Source organism: Centrocercus urophasianus, unplaced genomic scaffold, assembly GCF_019232065.1.
Source record: "Centrocercus urophasianus isolate 14NV4802_14NV808 unplaced genomic scaffold, USGS_Curo_1.0 seq_18, whole genome shotgun sequence".
Classification (NCBI taxonomy): Eukaryota; Metazoa; Chordata; class Aves; order Galliformes; family Phasianidae; genus Centrocercus; species Centrocercus urophasianus.
Genome location: NW_024884733.1, coordinates 2,469,752 through 2,497,211, shown reverse-complemented (window position 1 = coordinate 2,497,211; position 27,460 = coordinate 2,469,752). Strand labels below are relative to the sequence as shown.

The 27,460-nt window shown below is 41.4% G+C and overlaps 2 protein-coding genes across 2 annotated transcripts in view; both read right to left on the bottom strand.

Moving 5' to 3' along the window:
* EDEM3 (ER degradation enhancing alpha-mannosidase like protein 3) overlaps positions 1-22,095 on the bottom strand; it is a 29,098-nt gene extending 7,003 nt beyond the window's left edge. The window contains exons 1-16 of the mRNA XM_042819651.1: positions 21,932-22,095; positions 19,728-19,773; positions 16,371-16,471; positions 14,339-14,378; positions 12,897-13,009; positions 12,063-12,216; positions 10,947-11,081; positions 9,669-9,774; positions 8,995-9,092; positions 7,823-7,948; positions 7,201-7,284; positions 6,019-6,102; positions 5,386-5,510; positions 4,208-4,373; positions 1,322-1,476; positions 401-554 (exon numbers count right to left, since the gene is read on the bottom strand). Of these exons, the coding sequence (XP_042675585.1) occupies positions 401-554; positions 1,322-1,476; positions 4,208-4,373; positions 5,386-5,510; positions 6,019-6,102; positions 7,201-7,284; positions 7,823-7,948; positions 8,995-9,092; positions 9,669-9,774; positions 10,947-11,081; positions 12,063-12,216; positions 12,897-13,009; positions 14,339-14,378; positions 16,371-16,471; positions 19,728-19,773; positions 21,932-22,095 (1,851 nt within the window). The remainder of the gene's footprint in view (positions 1-400; positions 555-1,321; positions 1,477-4,207; positions 4,374-5,385; positions 5,511-6,018; positions 6,103-7,200; positions 7,285-7,822; positions 7,949-8,994; positions 9,093-9,668; positions 9,775-10,946; positions 11,082-12,062; positions 12,217-12,896; positions 13,010-14,338; positions 14,379-16,370; positions 16,472-19,727; positions 19,774-21,931) is intronic.
* Positions 22,096-22,749: 654 nt separating this feature from the next.
* The window catches only part of NIBAN1 (niban apoptosis regulator 1), a 60,459-nt gene continuing 55,748 nt past the window's right edge, over positions 22,750-27,460 (bottom strand). Inside the window, exon 14 of the mRNA XM_042819906.1 lies at positions 22,750-26,625. Coding sequence (XP_042675840.1) covers positions 24,944-26,625 — 1,682 coding nt within the window. The 3' untranslated portion in view covers positions 22,750-24,943. The remainder of the gene's footprint in view (positions 26,626-27,460) is intronic.

The following is a 27,460-nucleotide window of genomic DNA, read 5'->3' as shown; positions in this document are numbered from 1 at the left end:
AACATTCAGTGCTATGCAGACTTTAAGGTACAGAGTGCAGGCTCCTGGCACTCATTCCCCAATTGAACTTCTCAGTATCTTCACCATAATGCAGACTGAAAATGTATCAGCAGGCAGGTGTCAAACAAAAAGAAATTTCTCACTCTGAAAACCTCATGCTTTAGGTAAATTGCAATTAGCTATGTTAATTTGACATGAAGAGCCTCCACCTAATTTAATAGAAGATTAAGTGCTATTGAGGCAAGACTTTAACAGCCACAAACTTGCTAAATACAGCTGCACATCCACCTCACGTGCCCTCTTTTCAGTCAGTCCGTCTCTCTTGAGCCTCTAAGTCTTAAACAACACAGCCAGCATGATTTTACCAGAAGTTTTCAGAAGAGGTACTGTTGGGTCTTACTTGCACTGCATGCTGCACTAATTGCACTCTTCCATCTTTAAGATGAATCAAACTGACTCCCATCTTCTTCAGTATCTCCAAATGCTCAGGATTACTGGCCATGAAGTCTCTGGCTCTCAGGGGTGGTTTTGGTCCACTTCCCAAGCTCTCTTCTCTGATAAAAAGATATTTTTAAAAAAGCATTAAAAATCAGATCATTCTTTAACCATAACTCTCACAAAACCTGCCCAAGTTACGCCTACCACTGCACCATTACAGTTCTCTGGAATAAAGTAAAGCACAAATTTCAACAGACAGCAACTTCTCAGCCTTTTTTCAAAGCTGCTTATATCCTTGATGATTTTCTGCTGCAAAAAAGAACATGCAATGTTGACAGTAAGAACCTACCATATGCTGCCTCTCATTCTTAAATAGTCTGCCTAACTGTAAAACTGATTAAAAACAGTTTTCCTGTTACACAGTTCTACTTATTAAGTATAAATATCAAAGAGGTGCTCATAACAATAGGGTTTTTCAACTTTAACAGACTGCCCTAAACCCCTCACAATATGTGCAATGATGTATGGCAGCACTATTTTCTTGTTACGGAAAAAAGTACTCAAGAGACTACAGAAATTCCTTTACAAATCATAGAGATGCATTTCCTGGCTCTGGTAATACCTGGGCTACCATTCCCACTTGGAGCACATGGCTCACAAAGCTCCTTTTGCTTTGACAGATTCACCAATTCCTGATGGAAATGAACAAAGCATTGTTGAAGAAGTCAGAAAAACCAGAATTAGTTTTTCCCATAGCCAGAAGGAATGCAAACTTGAGCACAGCAAGCTCCAATACACTTCAAGTTTTTCCTCCCGTGCCTAATAGATGCTGCTCTAGTCTATAACTGCTATATTAACAAAAGACAGAAGACATTCATCTTACCCTCTTGAAATACTCCTAGGACAGCTCTTATCCACCACATTTTTCAAAGGTTCACGAATGCTCTGAGCAAACATTGGGTCATTTGGGAAGAGGATCTGAGTGTTCGGACAGGTCCAGTCAAAGTTGCTGTCATCCAGCTCTGTGTATTCTGTAGTCTGAAACAGAAGATGCAGATCACCAATTAAAAAGCAGGTTACATTTTTATGACAAGATGATCAACAAACAGACCCACCCTTGAGTCATCTGTGTACTCAGGATACAGCAGCCGAATGCAATAACCACCCAGTTACCACAAAAAGGAATACGTAGTTTTTCCATGCTTCTTCATGCAGTGAAAAAGTTACCAGTGACCCACATCCTTTGGGGGATAAGCACATCAGCTCTAATTTGTAATTTGCCAGTCCTGCATCCAGTTCCTAGGATTTGTTTTTGGCAGAAACCAGTTTATGAGCAAGCAGCAAACAGGACTCCTAAAGCCTGCTCGTGACAGCTGTGTCCCTGCTCTCGGTGCTGACCAACTAGACAAAGCAATGACAACTTCATTTGGTGCTGCCCGATTCTGTCTGAACCAGATGCAGTCTTCAGTAATTCTTGCTTCATATTACTAAGGCAGTCTCACCTCTCCCTTGAGTAAAAAGATGTTCTAAATAAAACTGCAGGAGAATGACTTCATTCATAAAATAATACTCATGTTTCATGAAGCTTAAGCAGGTTTATATAGAAAGAAAACGAGTCTTCTTGAAAACCTTCATGTGAACAAAATGCTCTCCTCCTCAGGGGTGATAGAGGCTTGCAGGCCTGTGAAGGGGGAAGGATTAATCTCTATTTTCAGAGCTGATATCAGACCAGGACTTAACATTTGCATAAGTTACTGTTTCATAATTTGAAATCACGTAAATCATCTGAAGTGGAAGATCCAGAGACACGTTTAGTCTTCTCTTAGTTTTGCATTGGGTAACTGGATAAGTTAACTTTTCTGCTTAAAATTAAAGGCAGTACTTACTTACTTAAAAAAAAAAAAAAAAAAAAAAAAAAACAACAATCCTATTTACAACATATTTAATTAAAACCAAATATTTAGAGGTTTCCTCAAAAACAAGAACTAAAAGGCTCTTAGGTTACCAGAATAAATACTTTAAAGTAGCCATCCTCTAACTGTGATCAACAGTAGGCATCTCTAAAGAAAGAAGGCCTGTAACACTCTGCAAGTTCCAGCACACTAGGATATGACCTTTCCTGTTTATGAGGAAGAAAACCCCACAGACAGGATATTGGGGTTGCTACCACCAATTATCTCACAGGCACTTCGAATTAGTAGCACTATGTTTACATTAAAAATAAATTTACACATTCATTTTTTCCTTTTTTACCCCATGAGATAAATTCCATAATAAAGCAAAACACCTCCACAGCCTCTCAGCCATTCTGCAGGATCGTTATGCCAGCTCCCTCAGCACCTGTGCACCCCATTGGAGCCCAGGGACACAGGAACACATCTGCTGAGGTATTCCCAGGCCCGATCCTCTTCCACAAGAGTGTGTTTCATGCAAGTTGTCAAGGCCATTTTCTGCATTATCTTACTTTTATGTCATATTTGTAGTTTAGACTTAAAACTTAAGTAAACTGCATTAGGATAAGTCACTCTATTCTCTTCTTTGTCCTTTTACTGAACATTTCCTGTTCTCAAACCCTTCAGAAGTTAAGCCAGTACTTCACAGAGCACGCTCTGTGGGAATGCTGAGCATCTCAGAAATAATCACCTTCTCATGCTGGGGATGAAAGCTGTGTAAAATTGTCTTTCAGACCCTTCAAAGAATTCTGTGCATAGTTTGAAAAATGCTGATCACACAGTCAACAAAAAATAAAAAAAAGGGAAAAAATGAAGTTACATTACAGGTGCTGAAAGAGTTCAGTAACACACAGGGTCCCTTTTAAATCCAACTGAAATTCCTTCACCCCCCCCCCCCCCTTTCCAAACTCAAAGTTAAGAGATGATAAATGTTCACATACATAACACTTCAAAGAGAGTATCAAAGAGAGTAGGATCTGCAGCATTAAAACCAATAAATCGACTCCATGACTCATGAAATGTATTACCAACACTGGATGCTATAAGCAAGTCATTCAAAAAGTTTTCACTTCAAATACCATAAAACAGTATTCACTAAAATAAAGGAATTCATACCCCCAAAATCCTACACACCCTCCTACTCATTTTCTCTCTCACTGCTTTGGCTTACCAGTCGTATTTTAATCCTGTAAGATTAACTATGCCACCTTACAGGACAGAAGAATCAGAGAGAAGACTTTCTATGATTCCTCATAGCACAATTTGAATGCCAGAGGGCATTTTGGAAGGCAGAGTTGATTTATAAATCCATTTACGTTCTTAAAGGTACACAACAGAGGTGTATCAGATGGACTGGAATAATTTAACATCTCAGAAGCTGCAACTGCATCTTGTCAAACTAAATTTGCAGCAGATTCAGGAAAAAGAACTTTGAAAATGTGTAATAAAAACTTAGCAACATTGCTACAATTTCAGAAAATTAAAAGAAAATAGATACAAAGAAAAAAAGATCATATTGCATTATTTTAGAATTTACACAGCCAGAGAGGGACCAATTCCTTTGAAATACTGCTCATATTCCACAACTTTCTTCTCAAGACTCCATGCTGCAGAATCTGATTATGGGAATATATTTCATGCACATGTGCCTGTCACTGCTCACATAATGAAACAGTTCACACTGAACAGAGTGTCACAGTGTAGTTCAAATTACTATTTCTATTTCATTTCCTCTCTCTCTCTCTCTCTCAAAAAAAAAAAAAGGGAACTGCTCCAAAGTACCACTAGAACTGATGGAAATCTGAGTTGTTACTTACTGTATTCTTTTTAGAGATGGTTTGGTTTGTGGTGGAAAGCCAGAGTGGTAATAGATGAGCTTCTGTAGTGAATATATAATCTTCTATATCAAATATCATGTCTTCCTTATCAGCAAACAGCAGGTAAAGATATTTAAACATCTCAGCCAGAAAGAAAGAGTCCATTCTAGAGAAAAAAAAAAAAGGCCCTTTTAGAAGATATGCATTGCTCTAATCTGTCAGTTAAAAAAAATACTCATTTTGCTCCACCCCTGAAGGCTTCATGACTATTGTTATGGAACTTTAATCCATCTGAATTCCTTTCACTTCAAAGGTAACTATGTTCAATGTGCTGAATCAATTAATGCTCAGTAGAAGGTGGCATTACAGTAAAAACAAATAAGTCTCTTTTACAAACTTCTATTTTTGAAGTATATTTTATTTGAAATGAAGCAATCTATTACCCAAGCCTAATGAAAGCGTGCTTGAAATGAAATGCTATTAAACTATATTCTCATGTATCTGAACCTACAAAACTACTGAAATAGTTTACAGATTTTGATAAAAATTGATAATTTCAGACTTGGTTATCAATCACAGAACTGTTCAGAGCTCCCCAGTTCAAAACAGACATGGATCTCCTAGAAGGAGTCCAGCAAGAGTCCAGCCATAAAGATGATGAAGGGCCTGGGGCACCTCCTGTATCAAGAAAGGCCGAGCAACCTGGGTCTGTTCAGCCTGGGGAAAAGACTGAGAAGGAATCTGATCAGTGATGATAAATACCTAAGGGGGCATGGGAGGCAAAAAGATGAGGTCAGGCTCTTCTCAGTGGTGTTTATTGATAGAACGAGGAGCAATGGACTAAAACTTGAACAAAGACAGTTTTGAACTAACATGAGCAAGAACTTTACAGTCAGGGTGATGGAGCACTGGAACACACTGCCCAGAGAGGTTGTGGAGTCTCCTATGGAGGTATTTGAGACCTATCTGGATGCCTGCCTGTCTGACCTACTGCAGGGAACTCCTTTAGCTGCTGTGGGGTTGGACTTGATCTCTTGACATACCTTCCACCCCTGAGATTCTGTGTTATGGCTTGGGTTGGAAGGGACCTCAATGAGTGATTTGCCTGTTTTCAGAAATTAATTAATTCCATTTCATCAGAAAGATAACTAGATTTTCAAATAAACAGATGTTTTCACCTGTCTTCATGGCTTCCCGTACGAACGTCCTTCATTGCAGCAAACCCACAAGGCACTCTTGCATACTTGTTTAGGTTTTCAATGAGTGTTTTTCCTACTTCTAGATAGTAAGGATCCCCCGTAGCCTATGAAAACAACAGAAAACAAATAAACAGGTGTGCTCAGACTTATCACACAATTAGCAGTTTTTATTTTACTAGCAGTAATATTATTTCCATAGCTTACTGCACACCGGTAAGGCCTAATTTCTCAACATTACTCAAAAGTCAGAAAGGGGACCTCAAATATGTTGTCATTTTTAGCAGATATGCACACAAGCATATGAAAATGCTTCCAGAAGTCCAAGACCTTAGTTGCAGCTCTGTAAATTACAAAGTAGTTTTTGTACTCAAGTCTCTAGATGATCCCTGAGAGAGCTCAAGAAACACTAAATAACTTTAAAAGTATGGTCTTTCGATGCAGTGTCTTTTTTAATTCTAGGCATATAAAACAACATTTCTAGAACAATTTTTGATACCAATAATGCTTCCATCTGGAAATCTTACAGAATAGCCTGCTCGTTCTGTAACTGAAACAAAGCACCAACAAAACCCTCAGTGCAACCAAAAGTCAGAAGAATGAAAGTGACTTTACCTTATACAGGAAGTAAGTGCTCTCAGCAAATTCAGGCCTTAAAGGATGCTGAGCCCAGTGAACTCTGAAGTCTGTTGTGAAAGCCTGAGGAAAAACCCACAAAAAAACCCCAAAAATAAATGGTCACAAATAAATTCAAGAATAAACCACACATCAGTTTCTTCTGAAATCCACAATAATAGTACTACAACAACTACAGCACATCAGTGGAGGACCAAAGGCCCAATATCAACATCTGGACACCACAGGAACCTCCATTCATTTAGTACACTTCAGGTCAAAACCTGACACAGCGCTGTAGCACATTTAGCACAAATCAGATTAAGCTGTGCCAGAACTGGAATCCTGACATCATCCAGCCTCGAGAGTGCAGCCCTGTAGGGCTGTCAGGAGGCAACAGGAGCCAGCTGAGTTTGTGCTCAAGTCCCAGGAAGGAGCACGCAGCCTCCAATCTCCTGCAGCTGCAAAAGCCACACTGCTGCAATCCAGGCAGAGCAGCCTGATGCAGGGCTGATCCAGAGACCAAGCAGAGCTGACAAATACCATATCTGCAGATACACCTACCACCTGACACTTCCACTACATTAAAGTGTCATTTCAGACTGACAGACTGTAAGCAATTGTTTCTAACATAAGAAATGCCAGAGACCAGAAGGCAGTTATCTTAAAGTTCCCCATTCTATGCATTCACTCTTAATATCCACTGTCATTTCTGTGACAGATTAAATTAATTACTACTTCATACTAGGGTTTAAACAATGCCTTTGCTACAGGTATGGCATATTGGCTTAAACACCAGTAAGAGATCTTCCAAAATCTCCTTTGTAAGTACAGAGCACTGAAAAAACATCTTTACCATTAATGCCATTATGTTACCAAGCAGCTACAACCACACGTGTTTATATAAACTATGCAAATTGAAATGAGACAAAGTCAATTTTGAAAGGCTGAAACGCAAAGTCTCAGCAATTATTAATCATTACTACCATGTTAATTACAGCCTAGCCAAATGACAATATTTCATCTTCAAAGCAGCTGTCATTAGAACTGTAAATTGCATAAGAATGTTGTGGAAGTGAGCCTCTGATTTTAACGACACGAAACCTACTGCTGTTCCAAATGGGTAGCTGACACTGCTCAAATGAAGAATTAATTTATATGATCAAATCCCAATCACCTTACCTCAGGAAGAAAGTTATGCTTCTTTATAACTTGGTACAGCATCTCGTGAGTTTCAATAGCAGGTCTAATATCACCCTTCAATACCTAAAATTCAGTAACAAAATGTACACGAACTTACCACACATACAAGCAATATTTGAAGTTAGGCACACTCACACTGCACACCAACTTCTACATTTGCAGCAGATACACACTGTAAACTTTACCCTCTTTCATTCTAAGGCATTGATAATCCTTAAGAAGTTTTTAAGCACATCACTGAGCTCATGAAGACTGCCTGCACAGAAAAAGGATCTTCACCACTTTCAGACAATTGCTGTGGAAATGTGATTCAGTTTGTCTTAAAGGTGTAGCTAGCAAACAAACCAGGAAGTTTGTCTCTAGACTACTAAAAAGGCAATTTAATTCAAGTGTCTTCAGGAGTGAAGGATGAGAATCATATGGACGTGCTTTTCCTGATGCACATCAATTTGCACCATAGCATAGAAACTGAGCACAGGAATCTCAATTCAGTGTTTTTGAAAACCAAATGACAAAGCTTGACTTGTTCATTGCATATCCAGCCTATTTAATTGTTCCTTTCTTATTAAAATCAATCCATACATGGATTTTTAAACATTACCTGCAGTCCTGGGAAGAAAGCCAGCAAAGAGTCCATCCAGGTCCTAGCATTTAGCATTGGCTTATGAATATGAACATCAAGAAGGAGAGGTGGTTGGCTAATGTACTTCATTATGGCATCATAGTGCTGACAAATAACAGGAAAACAACAAGCTTATATTATCTTTAAAAAACAGATTTATAAGCCTATGGCATTGTGTCAATGGAAGGGCAAGTACAACACTCCCAATCATTACTGGGCATTATTTGGCAATGCCTATTAGCTTCAAGTTTCACAGGCAAAACAGGTAGCAGGTATTGCAGTGCTCCACAGTATTACACATGCAATTTAAGTCACATTTTCCAAGTAACATACGCAGAAAGGGATACTCAGCAGCCAGTCATAAACAAGTAGCTATCACAATTAGAGCTGGATATAAGGAATAACTTGTTCTCAGAAAGAGCAGTGAGGCACTGGCACAGGCTGCTCAGGGAGGTGGTGGGGTCACCATCCCTGGAAGTGTTTAAGGAAAGGGTAGATGTGGTACTGAAGGCCACAGCATAGAGAGCAATATTGATGGCAGGTGAACAGCTGGACTAAATGGTCTTAGAGGTCTTTTCCAACCTGAATGGTTCTACGATTTTAAGATAAAAAAAGTTTTTACTGAATATTGCTATTTTCAAAAGAAGGAATATTCTTATGAAAGAATGATGCTGATGGAGTTACTGAATAACCTTACAAACTTGGGAATCTAAGTAAATACACTTAAATGTGTGCTGGTCCTTAAGATCTGCAACACAGTGAAAGATTTGGGTTTTGATTTTCGGATTTTTTGCTCCAGAACAGAAAAAAGTTGTAGCATGATTTGTAACACAAAGCCTTTTCACTGCTTTAAAGAAATCTTTTCAGTATTATACCAGCCACGACATTCTTGAAATACAGATTCTCCTGCACTGGAAAACTGTCCAGAAGATCTCTACCTTCATTAGCTGGGGTTACAGTAGCTGCTGAGGGGACAGATCAACCCAGATTAGTACAAACTCATTAAAAAGAGCTGGCACTGCAGACATCAGAAGTCACAGAAATTCTGCTCAAGATCACAGGCTAACAGATGACTTACAATATAGATGACTGACAACAGTCTTAAATTAGCCAGAACAGGAGGAACAACCCTGAGCAAGGTGTTAACTTACCGTGTTAAATCTTTCCAGGAAACTGTCATCTCCCAACAGGACGTAGGCTTTTAATAAATATTCATAATATGAATCTATTCCCGCTCCAACTCCACTATCTGGAAGCAGTAAAAAATGAAAACTTGGTTTGACTTTAAGTAGCTACAAGAGTACATTCACATAACTTCATTTTGATTTTAAAGACGCTTTCAGTAAAAGGAAAAGCTGTCTGTAACTAGAATTAAGGGGTGGATGGATGCAGATATACGATGCTGTATGCCTACACTAAAGACACTGCAATACCAATACACATAATAACACAGACATGCATTTAAGCTGGCCGCATTTTCCTCTTATGAAAAGATTTCTACTGACTGCCACGTACTACCACAGTCCTATCTGTATTTTGTTTATAGCAGGATCTCTGAAAGTACATCTCAAGGCATTCCTATGTCAGCACTACAGTGAATCAGAACACCCTTGAAAGAAAGGAAACTAGTTTCTCAACCAAAGTACGCTTTCAGAGGAAAGTCAGGCCTCAGTTTAGCAGGTGTATCTTGCTCCAAGTGCCCATCCCATTAATATTTTAAAACAGTCTATAGAAAGTTATTCATACGGGGGAAAAAGTTGTCAACATTTTTTCCTTGCCCCAAGCCACCTGCCCTCACCAAGCCCGGACTCAGAATAGCACTCACCTTTGCGGACCCAGTCTCCTGTGTGAATATTAATTGTAACACCCACCAAATTGCTGCTGCGCTGCCTCTTTTCCCAAATGAAGTCAAGAGCTTTCCGTGCGTATTCCTGCAACAGCAGAACATTGTTAAAGGAAATTACAGAAGAAAATAGATAAAGACTGTTACTGTCTACTGAAATTAAGATGCTGTGAACTATTAAGATGTTTCATGTAAACTGTAAAACTCAGTACAATACTGCATATGCTTAAGTAGCAGCATGCTCAGTCCACATCCAATGCAAGTAGTTACACCAGGCCCATACTGAAAGATCACAGATCTGGATTTAAAAGAGCCTGCCTTCTTTAGAATAAAAAAAAAAAAAAAAAAAAAAACAGCACCCATAACCTTAAAAAATATCATTTAGCTTTCTGCTGACATCAAACCTCCCGTTAGGTCTTGTACAACTTCACTGGGGCTGTTCTTATGGAGGCACTTCTACAAATACGCTCTAATACAGCACAAAACCATAATACAGATGGTAATGCTCTTCATTAAAAGGTACGTATTATTGTTTTACTATTTTAATCTTTCCTGCTTTGCGACAAGGAAAACAGAAAAAATATTGTTAAGACAAAGCCTAACCTGAAATTTCAGAAGAGTTTTCTTACCATACTAAAAACCTCATTATCATCTGCAGTGACTGCTTAGTATTCCTGGACTCACCGAATCTCTCAAGAGACTATAATTTAACCTCAGCAAGAGGTGTTTACTAACTACCAAACAGTAAATCTCAACAAAATGGCAAACATTTAAAACAAGTGAGCATATTATCCAGACAGGTACCAAGAGACAGTTCAAAGAAGGGCAGTGCACAAAAGCCTGCAGAATGCTGATTGCTAGCAGGATACGTGGCAAAAATATCACGAGTGCTTAATTTTCCCTTTTTGAGTTGTATTTTCAGATACTAATATCTCACGGGCTCTCAAGAAAAGGGTCACTTTTCCTGTTGCTTGCCTGACCCCTCTATCTTAAAACTAGGTAAATAACATCCTCTTGCTAGAGTCTTCAAGTTGTTTGTTGTTTAATACTGCATTATTATAATTACTTTCAAACAAACTCACTTTCTGTAAGCTTTCAAGAAAGTCAAATGAACACTGTTAGAAAAAAGCCCCAAACCTGAATGCATGAAGACCTTTTCCACAGAGCCCTTAAGATATGCACCCCTTCCAAATTACAGAAATTTAACAAAACAAATGAATTCCTAATCCCCCCAAAACCAAGAGATCAAAACAAGCAAACCTCAAATATAGATGTTCCTGTGAATCGACTTAAAGCTGCAAACTCCAGGATCAAGGTACCTGCACAAGCTGTGCAGGTATCAGTCTCTGTTCCTGTTCGTGCTTCTGGATGTCTTACACCAAACTTTAAATTAACCTAAAGAAAAGCAGAGATTTTTACCTTTATTTTTACTAGCTGCAAGACTTTACACCTGTGTAGAGATAATTCACACTCCCATCTGTAGAGCAACTAGATCCACACATTTTCCAAGACAAAAAAGAGAAGACCATAATCCCCACCTTCAATTTTGCTCTGCTTTACCATGTACTGCCACCTCAAACACACACAAAATCATCCCGAACAAAGACAAAAATACCCAAAGATCTGTGGTGTGGTTCACTGACCATTTGATTAAAGAATACCATTCTGACAGTCAAGCCCTAGCAATTTATTTACCTGAAAACCCAAACTCAGACCATCAGAAGTGCTCCTGGAATTAAGCTCTGCAAATATCTCAGTACTCCTGGCTGCAGGGGGTATCAGCAGATGGACCTACTTTTGTACCAGGCATGTTCAAGAGAGGGCCAGCACACCAGAATGTTGAGAAACACCAAACGTTTTGCAACAGACCTTTCCAAGTAGAAAAACGTTGATTCACTGAACCTGAATCTGTCATTCAAAGAATACGCACCATGCTTTGTTTGAATATGACAGATATTTTGTTAAGTGAGTGTTTTTATTTACAGCTTCCCAGTTACATCTACCCTCTTAAAGATCAGATGCTGAGTATGAAGTTGAACCATTCTATGTTCACGTGCTCACAGGTTAATTTTTCACTGGCTGAGAGATACGTGCAAAAAAAAAAATTACTCTCAGCTATTTTACTGGTGGCTACAGGAGCAAGAAACCAGCAGACAGCAATGAGACAATATTTCTGTGTTCGTTATTTACACACACCAGCATATATTAAAACTGCCAGAGCTGGAAGCTTGGGGGTTCAAAGCACCTAAAGCTGTTTCTTTTCCCCCCTGCATCCTTAATACACATGCAAGAGATTGAAGAAATTGAGATTAAAACCAAACAACAAAGATTTTGCTTATGGAAGTATTTCTGAACTGCAGAATGCACAGAACTTACTCTTGGGTAAGGGAGACCACTAGTGGTATTAAAGGCAGGTAAAAGCTTGTAGCCCAGCTCCTTTGCCATGTGCAGAAGTTCGCCGTTGTACCACTGCATGTATTCACCTTTGTCTTTCAGCATAATTGCCACTGAATGCCCACCAAGGAGACCACTAAAACCAAGAGAAAACATCCACAGCTCAATAGGTACATCCACCTAAACAGCAGTGCAGCAGTTTCTGTGATGCGGATGACTACGTAAATAACTGGGCTATGATCACGATTTTCAGGAAGGCTAAGCAGATGCAACTGCCATCAAGAAGAGCTGTCAGTATTTTAAGAGCAATTCTTCTTGTTTAGGACTCTCCCAAACTGCAGATGAATCACCAATTCATCCACAGTTGTTCAGGACAGCTAGCACCTCTCACTGCACACAGCTTAGAGCAAACCTGCTTTGATCAGGAAGTTGGAGCGCAGACCTCCACAGGTCCCTTCCAATAGGAAATAGCTTCCTATCCTAAACATTGAAGTGCTCTATTAAACCAAGTATTGAGCAGTGCAATCTCTACGACTGTTTCATTACAACAGAACAATGCTCCTTCAGCACACATAGGTTCTTTTTAATCAAAGAAGCTGTGCCTGCAGCAGTCAGACCGGGTCAGCTTGATTCAGTACCACTGCATTGATTCCTGCCTAGCATTTTAAAACCTTCCTTAGGGCAAGTGTTGAATTATGCTAACTGACAAAGGAACAACTATTCTAAACTAGATGACATAGCATAGAGGAACGCCTTAAGGACATTTAACTAAAAATAAGAGTTGTAAAGAACTCTGAAAATGTGAAAGTTACTCACCCAAGGACTCTTATGTTGGTTTCAAAGACAGACACAACTATGTCGTTATCTAAATTAACATCCTTGATTACTTTTTTTACAGCCTCTTCAAACTCTTTGGTTTTATTTAACACCTGGAATACAAACATAACCAAGTGTTTAGGTTCCAACACAGCTTTACAGAGTCATACAGTGTGGAAGAACAAGCGCAACAGTTTAATAAGGAAAGCATTTCAGATGCCTTACATTGGTATTCCTGGTCATGTTCTGACACAGTGTGAACAGACATTAGTACTATTGCTTTTCTAAGGAGATAGAAGAAAGCAAATGAAAGCATTATGCAAAGAATAAAGAATGCACCTTTACTATTACCCAGGTGTTCGTGTGTTCCCCTATTCCACAGCATAACTGCAGTGCACCAGGGTGCACCAACATTGAAAGCAGAGATTGGGCTGTTACACTGCCTCCAGTTGACAGAAGCCCTCCTATCTAAGCCACATCCCAAGCTCAGTGAACTGTCCCCTCAGTCCTTTTCCTCCCAGCAGTGTTCTCCTTTTGCCCGAAGAACAGCTCCAGCATTTCCTACAGGTTTGCTTTCACACTGACTTTTTAAATCCATCTTTAAGAACTTTTGTGACTTATCCAATTCATTACCATAAGTGCCTTTAAATCCAACAAGTATTAATCCTGCCCTAAAACAAGAAAAGAATAAAATCCAATAATCCGAGAGTAACAGACTGCATTCCCAACATTTGTGATTCAGGGACAGCCAAAGGTCATCTCACAGCAAATCATGAGGAGAGAAGAGCTGTCGGAAGATGAGCATTACATGACTCACACACCAAGTCAGTGCAGTCAGGATTTTCAGAGCTTTAAATTTGTTTGCTGGGAGATGTGAATGGCTAAAAGTGATCCCTAATTTCCAAAATCTACTTTAAGACTACAAGCTACGTGACTGAAGTCTAATGGAAAGCACTATATTGACAATTGGCATCTTTTAGGAAGAGGCTGTGGCAACGCTTCCTGGCACACGTGCCCAGGGTGCACTTGCTAAATATGCATTTAAGTCCCTGCAAATTCATCCACAAAACATGTACATGCAATTTAAGAAAACCACCTCAGTAGGTAGTAGAGGTACTCACCTCTTAGTAAGAATGTTACCATAAGCTATAACTGATAAAAAAAACTTGCTTACATTTTTTGTTAAGACAGAGCCAAAGAAGGGATAAAGCATCAGTGAAATACAGAAGCGTTCTAGTATTCTTGCAACGAATTCTGACTACCACCACCTCAGCACTTGGAAGTTCCACAGCACTGGCCAATTCCAACAGATGGCTAAAGACGACAGGTGATGAAGGTGTACATATCTCTTCTTTTTTTAAACAAAACAAATCTAAGTTAAGTCTGAACACCAGAAGACAAGTATTTTGTTCTACCCAAGTTTACCAACAAATCAAACCTACCACAAGAGTGTCCAAGGTATCAATCAAGGTCAGGGAGAACCTGTGAAATAAGATGTAAAATGGATTCATTATAAACCTGTGCATTTAAAAATTAGGTCATTTAATAGCAATTTTAAAAGCAATAACATGGAAGTGGGGATTATAAAGATTCCTTTATTTACTGCAAAGCTTTCAAAGCTATTGTAAGCATTTTTATTTCTTTTCTCCAATAAAATCTATTGAAAAGAGACCCAACATTGTTCAAAGTCCATTTCAACCTTTCCTTTTTAAGAAGAATGGTGACTTATTAAATAATAAAAAGGTTTATTTATGTAGAAAGACCAAAAAGTCACTCCAAACTCATTTGCTCTAATCAGAAACTGTTCCATATATCTATTTCAGGAAAAGCCACTGTTTGCTGTAATCACACTCAGTGTTTGACTCAGTAGTGAAGAATAAAGAAAACATTATTTTGTTCTGTAACTTTGCAAGGCTTTTAAGAGACACGTGGTACCCAACTGCAGTAGGATGCACTGTTTGCAAAAGGAGTATTGCAACAAGGCTTGTCCTAATCCCTGATCCATCTCTGGGCCTGTTTAGTGCACACCAAGTTGGGTGGATGTTTGGCTAAACACAATGAGGTCATTCTCAAGTTAGCAGACAGATAGCACTCATGGAAAAGAATTCATAGAACACGAAGCAACTGCCTCATCCTGTGATTTTCCTTTGTAAAACCACACCATGATTGCAAAGAATAGTATAGAACACAACTGATGAGCCAGCTGGCAAGAAAAAGTACTAAAAGAAATCCAGTGCCTAAAAATATAGCTGATTATTAGGACCATAAAATGGTGCGTATGCAGAAATACAAGCATTTGAACCATTCAGTGCACCTACAGGACTAAAAGGCATTTTCACTCAAATGACAGCAAGCTACTATGTAAAGGTCATTAAAAAGAATGGCCAGGTTAAAAATCCAAGTTTTCAACAATTCTTGCTCATCAGTCATCTCTGTCAATACCTCCAAGGTTGATCCATGCAGTTTTAAAGACAGCAAGACTATATCAGAATCTGTAGAATAAGTTTTCTATGTAATAAAAAATAACCCAAATGACACAATAGCACACAGTGCATTACCTTAAAGCACTCTGGCTTTAATTAATGTCATTCTGGTGAAGGACACCAACAAAACCATCACCTGCTGCTATTTGTTTTTAAGTTTTTGCTTTAGGAACATACACTGTCTGCATATAGACAACACTCGTGGGGAAAAAAAATCTATTAGAAACACTTAGAGAAATTAAATTGTCGTTCTGATTGCTCGATTTAGCTTGGAGAATTTAAAATCTACATTTTGTTGGCTAAAAGATCAGTACTTTATATTCCAGTTTATCCAAAGAGAAAAATTATGAAGAACTTCAGCTCTGAAATAATGGTTTATACTCAGGCAGTGGCTTCAGGCTATCACGTATGTGATGAACATTTGACTAATTATGTTTTCTCAGAGCCTTCTACTAGAGAAAGCATTTTAAGTATCACTTATAAGGCCAGCATGATAGCAGCTTACAGTTTTGTGCAGCTGAAAATCAACCCCCATAAGCCCTATTCAGTAGTTACTTGGTTAGGTTGTGGTTTGACTTTATGATCTTGAAGGTCCTTTCCAACCAGCTCTGCTCACTTGGCTCTGCTACAGAAAACACTTGCAGAATATATGTATAAATATATACATAAAAATTATCTTTGCATATTAATCAGCAGTCAATTCTCTTCTCCTGATTAAGGTACAAATCCACATCAGATAAAATCATGGGAGAAATGGAAATTTCTGCCTAATTGGAAGAAGTTAAACAACCATGAATTTTTTTTCCAATAGCTTTTTTCCCCTCCATAGGAGAACTTTTGAAACAAATTACTGATCTGCATGTCCCCACAGAATCTTTGTCAACAAATAATTGTCTGGGCACGTCAGCTGAACGGCCAAGTGCTACAGGCTGCAAGCTGTATGTAGATTCCTAGAGGTTTAGATGTGGCAGTAAGTGCTCCAAACACTGACTTTCCCAGGGCATCATCCACGTCCCCACGACTTGGCTCCTGACCCCGCACCCGTCCACGACAAGTTAAAGGCATGAGTTCATCAGCTGGATAGGCATGATCCTGCAGGGAAACAAGGGAAGACAGTTCAAACCATTACCGCCATTCCAGTAAATCTTCAGAGCTTGCTAAAAGCAAGTCCACTTTTGTTGTACTTCATTAAAAAACAACAAATTGCAGAGCTGAACAGAGCAACAGGACCTCACTCTCCAACCTCCCAGAGAAGTCTGGAACAACCAACACTACAGCCAAAAAATACCCCCAAGACTCTCAACTCACTACTTATCTGGATTAACAGCTGTGTTCTTAGAAACAAGGTGCATACAAAAATTATTACATTTCTTAGGCAGAAATTATCTTGAAGATGAGCCGAAGAACTGGTACTAATGCAGGCTTTGTCAAGGAACTGGTATTTCATGGACAAATCAGAGGGAATCGGCCCTCAAAGTCACTTTGGGAACTTTTCCAAGTGAACATATGTGACTCAGGGTCACAATCAGTGACTGATAAGAGAACTCACTTGGAAGGTGAAACAGTACATTAAGTCACTACACGAAGCAGAACAAAAGGTAACGTTCAGAAGAAGCATCATAAGACCAAGTTCATTAAAAACTTCATCCAGTTGAAGAGCACAACACTGCTACAGAAATGTAGGAAATGCAAAGGCTACTCCCATTCTTTCAGAAAAGCACCCCACAGAGCAGGCAGCAGTGTAACGTGACTTCCTGCCACTGAGGCAGAAGTAACAGCAGGGCACCATTCAACTAAGCTAGGCACGCTGCATAAACCCCTGTTCATACTTGGTGTTGCTGTAAGTCTTGTAGGTTTAAGCTGCCACCAAAACAGGACATCTCATGAAGTACACGTAAATATGAAATTCATCACTGTGCAGCAGGAGAGGTTTGCTGAAAAACTGCAAGAGGGGCCAACGACATCCAGAAAGATGAATCTGAAACAGACCTAATTAAAAAAACCACAGACACAAGGAATTACATCTGCATTAGAAGTCCTACACTGGCGACAGAGCCCCCTTGATGCCATCAGGAAATTGGCACTGCACCTTTTTACAGCCTGAGTAACTAACAGCACAGGTTAAAAAAGTTAAATTATTGCAGCTGAAACTGCAAGTAAACATATTGTAAATCTATCCAAATATATATTAAAAAAAAATATCTACATTCAAACGTGAAATAGAAAGGCAAAGGAAAAGCAGTCTTCTATAAATAAGCAGCTCTTACAGCAACTTCTTTGAAACTGACCATTTGTTTCCCCATCTACCACCCGGGTATTTGGGTCTTTGCACAACTCTTTGTTCTCCTCAAGCACAACTACAAAAGCCAGAATCTAGATCATGTTAACACGGCTCAGATGTTTCTGAATATCTGTGCAAAGTGTTCAGAAAAAAACAGACTGAAGAAGGACATGGCAAAAGTAAAGTTAAAACTAAGATCACTGGCTTAAGTTATGGAGAAAAAATGGTGATATTAAAAGGAGAGAATAGGCTTCTAGTCTACATCATAAGGAACCAGAAGTGTTTGGGAGAACAGAATCACATAGACTATCTAGAATAGGAAAAGACTGTCATATCAAGTGATCCCCAGCTTTCAACTTGTCCCCTTCAAATAACCTCAAAGGGAGGAGACGGACACAAAATAGAAAATATGGCACACGTTTCAATAAGCATGCTTCAGGGAATTACTGTACAAACACAGCTCCATGGATACTCTGGAACTGCAGCACAATCTGATAGGAGGGACGACCACATTTCCTAAATCAGGACTAGAAAAGAAAAAAGACATACTGCTCCTGGTGCTGCACCTACAACATGGAGGGCACGCAAACATGAATTTTCAGTCTTCCAGCAAACTCAATTCTACAACACTTATTAATAGAAACAGAAAAGCAAAGCTTTTCAGGTGGTTGTTTCAGAAGCAGATGCAAAAATACACTATTTTCTTGCTGTAAGAATCAAGTCTGACATCGTAATCTTTTCTTCAGCTTTGAACAAACAAGCCATGCTTCTGTTTGTTCAGCACTCCAGCCTACATAGCAGGTAAATATCCTTTTAGCTTCAGAGTTTCCAGGATGGCTGATGTCATTCCTCTCCTTTATTAGAACTTTTCTTGCTTCAGATGTGGCAAGACACGTACCAGCTCCCAGCTTATCACAGCCAACAGGAGCACAGAGCTCTACTGTAGCCATACACATTTTTGTCCAATTTGACCAAGTATCTAACAGCTTTTCCTTCAGAACGTGATTAGAAAATCAAGCCAAGAGACTTGAACAGACCCAGGTAACTAGCTACAAATCATCACCAAAAAGCCTGACACTAACTGAACTGCTAAGGTGCCCAAAAGCATGTTACGAAGGGAACTGCAACTCATGAAAATATTCTTGCTTGGCTTTCTACACGATAATTCAGTGCCACTCATAACGTATATACACTTTTAATTGACGAGCTTTTAAGCTTCCCCATGTTTTATAGAGTAAAGTCGTGATACAGAAGTTGGGACACGTGGCACGATACTGACACGTCTGTCCTGCAGGAACAGGTGCAACTGAAAAGAGAGGTTTCTGCCACAGCCACAAAGAACACAGGAATTGCTTTGCCAAATTCAGTAAGAACACATTTTATATTAGCCACATGTACAGCTTCTCCTCAGTAATGTATTACCTCAGAGCATGTTTAAAAATAATTCACTTGAGAAAGTCAGGGCACCAAGTAATTCTTCACTCCTGAACACATCTAACCTAAGCTAACCTATTTCAAAGTTGATTAGATTGCAAACTGACTCTGCATACTGAGAGCATGAAGACACCTGCTCAGAAAATCACAAGCCATATGAGAAGAAACCAAAGCAAGCATGGCTTGCTGTCATATGACAGTCACATCCTCAGAAGAGGAGAGAATGCACAGATCAGACATCAAATCCTCTTTTTTCCTGCTCTGTTCTACAAAGTGTACTTGTTTGTACAAGAACTACCAAAGTGCATCTAACATACCTTCCTTCACAAGAAGTATTTGACTTAGTTTGTACCCACAAAATAAACAGGAACCACCCAAACGCTCCAGGATCAGATGACTACAGAGTTCCCAGCTACCAATCTGAAATCCACTGTAACTCTTCTGGTATCTCTCTTCCTGAGTAAGATCTGTTCAGCTCTTTCTGAAGGGCATACAGTTGCTCTTTATTTTAGCTTTGCTTTTCCCAATATCCTCCTGATACGTCTGTAGAACATCATGTACTCAAGGTGGCTTTCTTTCCCAGGTCAGCCATAAGAATTAAAGAAGTAAGAAGCAAACAAGTGCTTTCCTTACCATATAATTGCTATACGCGTGGTCAAACATTTCCAGAACTTGGTTTCTAAAAAAGAAAATAAGGGGGGAAAAAAAAAAAAGCATTAGAGGTCTGCCCAATGTCCTTTAACACACCATCTTAGAACAGCAAGATTCTGCATCTGCATCTGAGTTTCAGCTACAGCTATTTTAGCAGTGCACTCTATTCAAGTAAAACCAATGAGGCAAAATAGTTTCTCCTAATCTGGCTACTGTTCAAGCTTTTCTTCACCAAACTTGAAGTATTTCACACGAGGACTCTCAGCCCCCTGTGCTTCCTCTTAAGCAGCTGTAGGTGTCACCACACATGAAAGCTGGAGATGGGACACATTCCTGGCTAAGCAACTGCCAGCACAGCTACACTCTTCTCATAATCACCACACTAAAACCAACTGACACAGCAGAAATTCCTGTCCATGATTCAGATCAGTTACGAGGTACTTCCTTGTGTTAGGGGCCTTGGCAAGCGTATGGTAAAGAAGATCCTTGTAGACACATTTTACACGTTAGAAAAGCAGTCAATGTGAGAAATGCTGCTATACAAAGCTGTTTCTCAGAGAGATAGCATTGCTTCCAACCATACCTGTTTGACAAAGGAGCCCTGCAAGGCAAAAGGGCATGCTGATTCCTAAGCTAACACCTACATCATTCACAACCTCTGCTGATAAGACCAAACACAAAAGAGACAGGAATTATGGTCTAAATTACTGATTTAATTGAACAAGCTGAAGCTGAGCCATAATCTCCACTCCCCCAGTGCATTAAGCCACTGGAAGCATGGATGGGACTCCAGTTTCCAGTGCTTCAGGGGCCACATCTTGCTGGGACTTCTGCTGTAGCCTGAGCCCAGGGCTCAGCACACAATGCTGCTCTGTGAGTCAGTGCCCAAAAAGCTATTCACAGCTTCTGTCTCTATGTGCAATTTAAGTTCATGGGATGTTTGCTGAAAGCATCGCTGTCACGATTGTGTCATTGAGCAGACACACAGAGTGCCTGCTAAGATTTGCTACTCACACAAGACACAAAGAGCAGTGGGATGTCATTTGCACACACCAGATGCAGATTCAAGCTGTGAATGCTGAAGTTTTAAACCAAACAGTAAAGTTTAAACTCATTATGCAGTCACATGGGAAAAACATGCACCATAATTCACTATGAGCACCCTGAGAACCTGCGCTGCAAAACCTCACCAACTGCAAACATGACCACAGTTGCATAGCAGCTTATACCTAATGATTAATAACTGAAAGGCAGCACAGTGCTTCTCTAGCACAAATAGCATCACTGCTCTGCAGCTGATGCGAGGGGTGAAACTGTCCTAGCAACACATGGAAATCACAGAACCACAGAACAGCCTGGTTTGGAAGGGACCCCAAGGATGATGAATCTCCAACCCCACTGCCACATGCAGGGCCACCAACCTCCACATTTAATACCAGACCAGGCTGCCCTGGTCATGCAGTCATAATGTGCAGTTCATCTAAGGTCTGCCAGAGCGATGCTACTCCCCGCAGTGCCAGTTGTATGGCAGTCTTTATCCTTCAACTAACACCCACAGGAAAAACAAGCCAGCTTCTTACAGGCAAACAAATAGGAGCTATGATTCTAACTCATCAAAGCTCAGGAGAAGAGACGGTCCTCCCCAAATCACAGCACCTTAACTAAAAGCTTCGCACGTGACCTCGCTGTTTTAAGCGTGTAAACGTGAAGGTGCACTTCTAGCTGCAAGTGCTTTTTGGTTTTGGCTGGGGCACGTTATGTCTTGTGATACCCTCAACATAGGCTAATGATGGTGGGCACAGCACCGCTCTCAGCCATAGGGTTTGCCGGTGCTGCGGGGCAAGGGTAGGGCTCGAGGATCCCTTCCAGCTCACCACACGCTACGAACCGTAAAGGCTCGCCGTCGTTCACCTTAAATTCCGACCCCGGGCAGGCCCGCACGTACACTCGCCTCTTCACCTCCACGGCACCGGCCGCTCACACACCCCGCAGCTGCGGCCGCACTCAGGCTCACGGTCACCTTTGACCGCCTCGCCCAGCAGCGCACCCCGGGCTCGGGGCCGCGGCTCCACACGAGGAAGCGCCCCGGGACGCGAGAGCCGTGCCGGCGGGAGGCCCGGCCCGCAACGCGCTCGGAGGACGCCGCCGCCGCCGCCGCCACCCGCTCCCGGCCCCGTCGCGCTCACCCCAGCCGCCGTTTCTCCTCCTTGCTCATGGCCCCGGCGCCCGGCGCGGCCGCCAGCACGGAGGAGGCGGAGAGGAGGCCGAGGGCCAGGAGCTTCCACGGTCTTCTCCAGCGAGGCCCCCGCTCTCCGCCGCCGCCGCCCCGGCAGCCCGCGGCTCCGCTCATGGCCGCCCGCCCGCCCGCCGCTAGGCCCGGCTCCGGCTCCGGCACCGGCCGCGGCCCATTCCGCCCGCTGCCCGCCCCTCGTGGCGCGGCGGCCGCGGCTCCCGGCGCAGACGCGCAGGCGGAAGGGCCCGGCCCGGCCCAGCGCTTTCCTTTGGCGTAGCCAGGGAAACCGCCTCGAGCCGCCGCTTCCGGGTCCCCCCGCACGCGCCGCGCCGCTCAGCCAATCAGAGCCGCCGGACGGGAGGGCGCAGCGGAGCACGTGACCTCGGAGGCACACCGAGCGCGGAGGGGCGACGTGGACAAAAGGAGGGGCGGGCGTGGGCGCGGCGGGGAGCGTGCGCGGTCGCCAGGACTTCAATTCCCGGCGTGCATCGGGTGCGCCCGGCCGCCCCTCCGCAGAGGAATGGTTCCCGCGGTGCATGCCGGGAGATAAGAGTTCGCCATGAGGTGGCCGTGCGCTCCGCTCTCTTCCGCCCCCTTTCGCTTTTCTGCCTATCCATCCCTCCATCCCTCCACCCCTCCATCCATCCATCCCCCTCAGGAAGGATTACGGGCACGAAGCACAGCCTGCAGGGCGGGTTATCGCCTGCAGTCCTTTTGTTTAAAAAAGCAGCACTCCATACCAATGGATCCCACACAAAAACAACGCCCTCCTTGTAGCAGAAGGGAAGAGTGTGCTTTATTGTTTTAATCAGCATCTGTTAGAGTTACAAGCGCCACGCATCACATTCTGGAGCCTGCCTGGTGCGGCCAGGATCCCCACAAGCACCCACTGTGCCCACAGCAGGCTCAGCACAGCCCTTTGAAAGGCTTCTCCCACGTGAGAGCAAAAAGCTGTAAAAATTACTAAGTGATGTTTGTTTCTCTGGTCAGTGGCTTGATGCAACCATGTGGGTTGTGTTCTGCCCCCTCACAATGTGCTCCTTTATCCTGAGGCCTCGTCCCTTTGTGATCACCAGAACATATAAGAAAACACACACAAACAACACGAGAGCCCCTCACCACGTTGAACTTCACTTAATGTTTAGTACCAAAGACAAGTAACTACAGAGCTGTTACAAAATAAAAACCAAAAAAAGCTGACAGTGTGATAACGAATGATTTGTTAAAAAAAAAAAAAAAAAAAAAAAAAAAAAGAGCTGGTAGTGGTCTGCAAGTGAGTAATTTTGCACCAAGTATACAGAGGAAACAATGCTGCAAAGGACTTTTGCAAGGAAAGGATCTGTGACACTGATGTCTGTACACTGCAGTATGGCTCCTGCAAGGAGCAGGAGTTGTGCTTATTTTACACTGGTGACACTCCACTTGGTTAGTCTACTCAACACATAGGCAGTAATGTCTGCCTGTTCCTCTAGTGTCCATTCTCTGTTAGTATTATAGCAGATTTTGATAGCATTACATGATAGACTTTTTACAGCTTGTTAAGTGCCAGCAAGTACGATGCACTTTAGCAGTTGCTATTTATTCCCATGTCTTCATGGGTAAAAATTTTACTTACTGTGTTTACTTATTGATCTTGCTGTCCTGCCCTGTCTTGTACTCATTCAGAGTCAGAAACCTCAAGCTAAATTTTTAAGGTGCCCTAACCTGACCTCTGAAGTGCGGTCTTGATCACTAAAGCCTGTTTTGTTAAACTGCTGTTTTTCATTTCCAAGCTTTTTTTTTGTGTGTGTGCACGCTCTTTAAATGCTGTGTGCAAATAATGCTTGTAAGCAGCTTTGTGCACAGGTCACAATTTGATGTGGATGACAATACGCTGGCTACAAAAGCAACAGTTCTCATTTTAATCACTGCTTTCAAAACGTGATTCTGCCCTCCACAATTTAAGCAAAGTAAAAAAAAACCCTCAGCTGATTTTTGCTTCAGTTAATGTCTGTATTAGAAATTATACACAATCATCATGATATTTCACAAACATTGCAATTGAAGATGTTGTGTATGCACCTAAAAAGGCATACAGAACTGGGTAACTCTAAGTTAAGTCAGTAACAGTGTAAATGGCAGGACTCCTAATATTCTGTATTAGATATCAGTGAGTAAATTTTACGGTGGGAAGTAAAACAAAGAGATGCTGCCTAATGGTTATAGTTACTGTAAACATCCTCATCTTTCCTTTCCATGAAATAAAATAAAATAAAATAAAATAGCCATAAAGTGCTCTGGAAGGCTAAATAACTCAGAAGTGCAGAGTGGGACTGAGAAACCTGCTCCCATATTTCCCCCATTTTAAATATAGCAATAAGAAAAAAAAAGATATAACACTTGCTTGTCTTCACTACCTGTCAAAACTTCAATGTAATTAAGTAATCAGTTGGCAGCCTCTGCACTGGGTGTAGCTTTTGAGCAGCCTACTAAATTAACTATCTGGTACTGCTTGACTACTAAAAGTTTTATTTATTTCCCATATACTGCATGCAAATACAGAATAGTAACCTATGTACCAACTGCCTAAGAACTGTAACAGTACTGTCAAATCCATGCATTTAAAAACCATGAGCTACTCCTCTGCTGAAACACTTATGTATTACGTTGTTATAATAACTTTCTAGTCAGGGATGAGTTGCTTTGGAAGCATTCAGTGGCAACATTTTCAAACTTTTCTATAATCATAAAAGGCAGCAAATTTGAAGTGAAAGATTAGATTTCCCAACAGTGATCTGAGGGAGGGTTTTAACTGAAAAGAAACCTATCACCCATCACTCAGGAAGGGATCTGTAACAAAACTGTAGGAGCTGGTAATACCACAGTGCAGCCCATTTCCTCCAGCTCAAATTCAAGTATGTATTCACGATTAAAGAGGGATTACTGGAGCAAATAAATCCTAGAGGGCTGGGCTGAAAAACGCTTCTTACTCTTCAGGGCTTTGCTGTACAGAACTCTCTTCTCTGTTTTCTTGTGTGAAAACATTATTTACTTCTGAACTTTTTATTTCCATGTGCGAAGACAATTCATCTTCTGGCTTCCCTTCACTCCCACCAGGCTCAGCACCTGCTGTGACCTGTACAGCACTTGCCTGGTCTGGCTCTGCCACTGACACAAATGGCACATCTACCAGTCCTGTTCTTGGCTCTTCTCTATTCAGAATGGGCATTTGTGTTGCATCTGGATTTTCAGCAAGCTTATGAGAAAAGCTCTCAGTCCCTACCTCCACCAGGCCAGCATGACTGTTCCCTGCTCCTCCTTCCTCCCCACTTAATCTTTTGTCTTCAGATGCATTTTCAGCGTGTTCTTCTGGATGCAATCTATCACTGTCACTGCGCCCTGCATCTGTGTACCACACGCTTTGCTTGATCTCAACTTCTGACTTTCCCTCTTGAGGTGTATCTGAGATTTCCACCAGCCATTCTGCCTGTGCCACACTGCGGCCCACCTTGGACACATTCCCTATGCTGGTACCATCTGTCCCACAGCTAGATGAAGACAGCTGGTCCTCCTTGAACTCTGTGCATTCTGCTGCATCTTTATTCACCATCGTCTGGCTCACTTGAACTTCTGCCGCAGCCGTTTTGCTTGTCTCATTGTTCCCTTCGTACTCTTGCAACTTTACAATCTCAGCTTCACAAATCTCTTCTACCTGCTCAGGTGGAGTATCAGCCGGTAACTCAACCGTTACCATCAGCAAGTTCCTTATTTCGTTCACACCATCAAGAGGTTCACAGTTCTTTACTTCTGTCTCACTTTCTTTCTCAAGATTATCCCCAGATGCTCCTTTCCTTGTGTGTTCATCCTGGGAAGCAACACTAATCTCAGTACTTGCTCCTTGCTCCTTGCTTTTTTCTTTACTATCCTTTTCAAATCCAGTTCCCACTTCATTTTCACTCTGTGACAATTCCTCTGTAACCCCTTTTTCTACCTCAATTTTCATTTCAGCACTTCCTAAAATCTCTGCTTCTGCTGTTTTATTAGGTGGAGAAGTCAGCTCTATCTGAACACCTTCTTCATTCACTTTGCTTTCTTTTTCAGAAGTCACCTTCTCCTCCACTGCTTCTTCATGTACCTTAAGTTCTTTTTCAGGACTGACATCTCTCAATGTACTTTCAGTCCCATAAGCTACTTCTTCCTCCACACCTTCTTCCTGTGTCTTAAGCTTTTTCTCAGGGTCCCCCACAGAGTCTGCTTTCACCATGCTTTCATTCTCCAAGGGAGTATTTCCCTCTACAAATTCTTGCTTCGTAGGGGTAGTGGAAAGGGACTCTTGTTTTTCACTGATGTCTGTAATGACCACTTCTTCACTTTTGCTTGCCTGACTACCATCCATATTAACAGAAAGGACCGCCTCTTTGTCTGATGGCTTTCCATCCTCATGATCCTTCTCCCACAAAATCTTTTCAGTCACAATGAGTGTCTCCTCACTTTGGGTTTCGGTATCTGATGCTTCCATTCTGGTGGTAGAAGGCTTCTTAGCAGGAGTGGTTTGTGCTGACCCAGAAGGGGTCTTCAGATCAGTTAAACTGGACACGCTTTCACAGGGCAGGTTCAAGTTATCTTCAAAGAGGTTGTGCTTCTTTAGAACAGCGGCTTCTTTTATCACTAAGTAGAAAAGAAATATGAAACTGGTTGGAAAGACTGACAGAGGCACACTGAAGAAGGTACATCATTTCCCTGAGTTTCAAATGTCATACATTTTGATATTACAGACAACAGTAGTTTTCGTCTTCAATTTATTTTCAATTTGCATGTATTTTCTAGGGGAGGAGAGAAATAACTTTTCTGTTTTGAATAATGGAACTTCAATATTGAACTAAGTTTGGCATTGCTATAATGCAAAACTACTACAGGATCTGTGGTGCAAAAAGGTAATGTTGAAATGCAGAAATAGTTACACTGAATACATGAAATAAAGTGTACATTACATTAAACATTAGACTGATATTTTGGAATAGGAGTGCCACAAAGTGGCAGGTCAACACAGAAGCTTGTCTTTTATCTAGCATGTAGATAGGCAGACCAGATAGAAATATTTCATATATGTTTTACATGCCATAGCACGGCTTTATTTTCATACACACAAGCAAAGAGGTCTGCAGGGAATGCTGCACTGGTGACAGTCGTGCTGGAAACAGCATCTGGCAGTACATTTCATTTGGGGAAATTCATTTCCACTGCCATTAGATGTCACCAGGTCCTTCCAAATAAAAGCATGATTTCACTCTTTGGCCCAGGGAATCAAGACAAAGTCAGGCTGGCATAATCACACTTTGTTATAAATACGTTTATGCCATGCTGTAATTTTGAGTTTCCCAAGCTTAGTAATACTGCTATATGGATTCAGATTTTAGGGCTTGCCACACATTCAGTGACCTGAATCCAAGCACTGTAGCACTGCAATCCCCAGTCTTTGGAAAGCTGCGACTTGGCCCTGAAA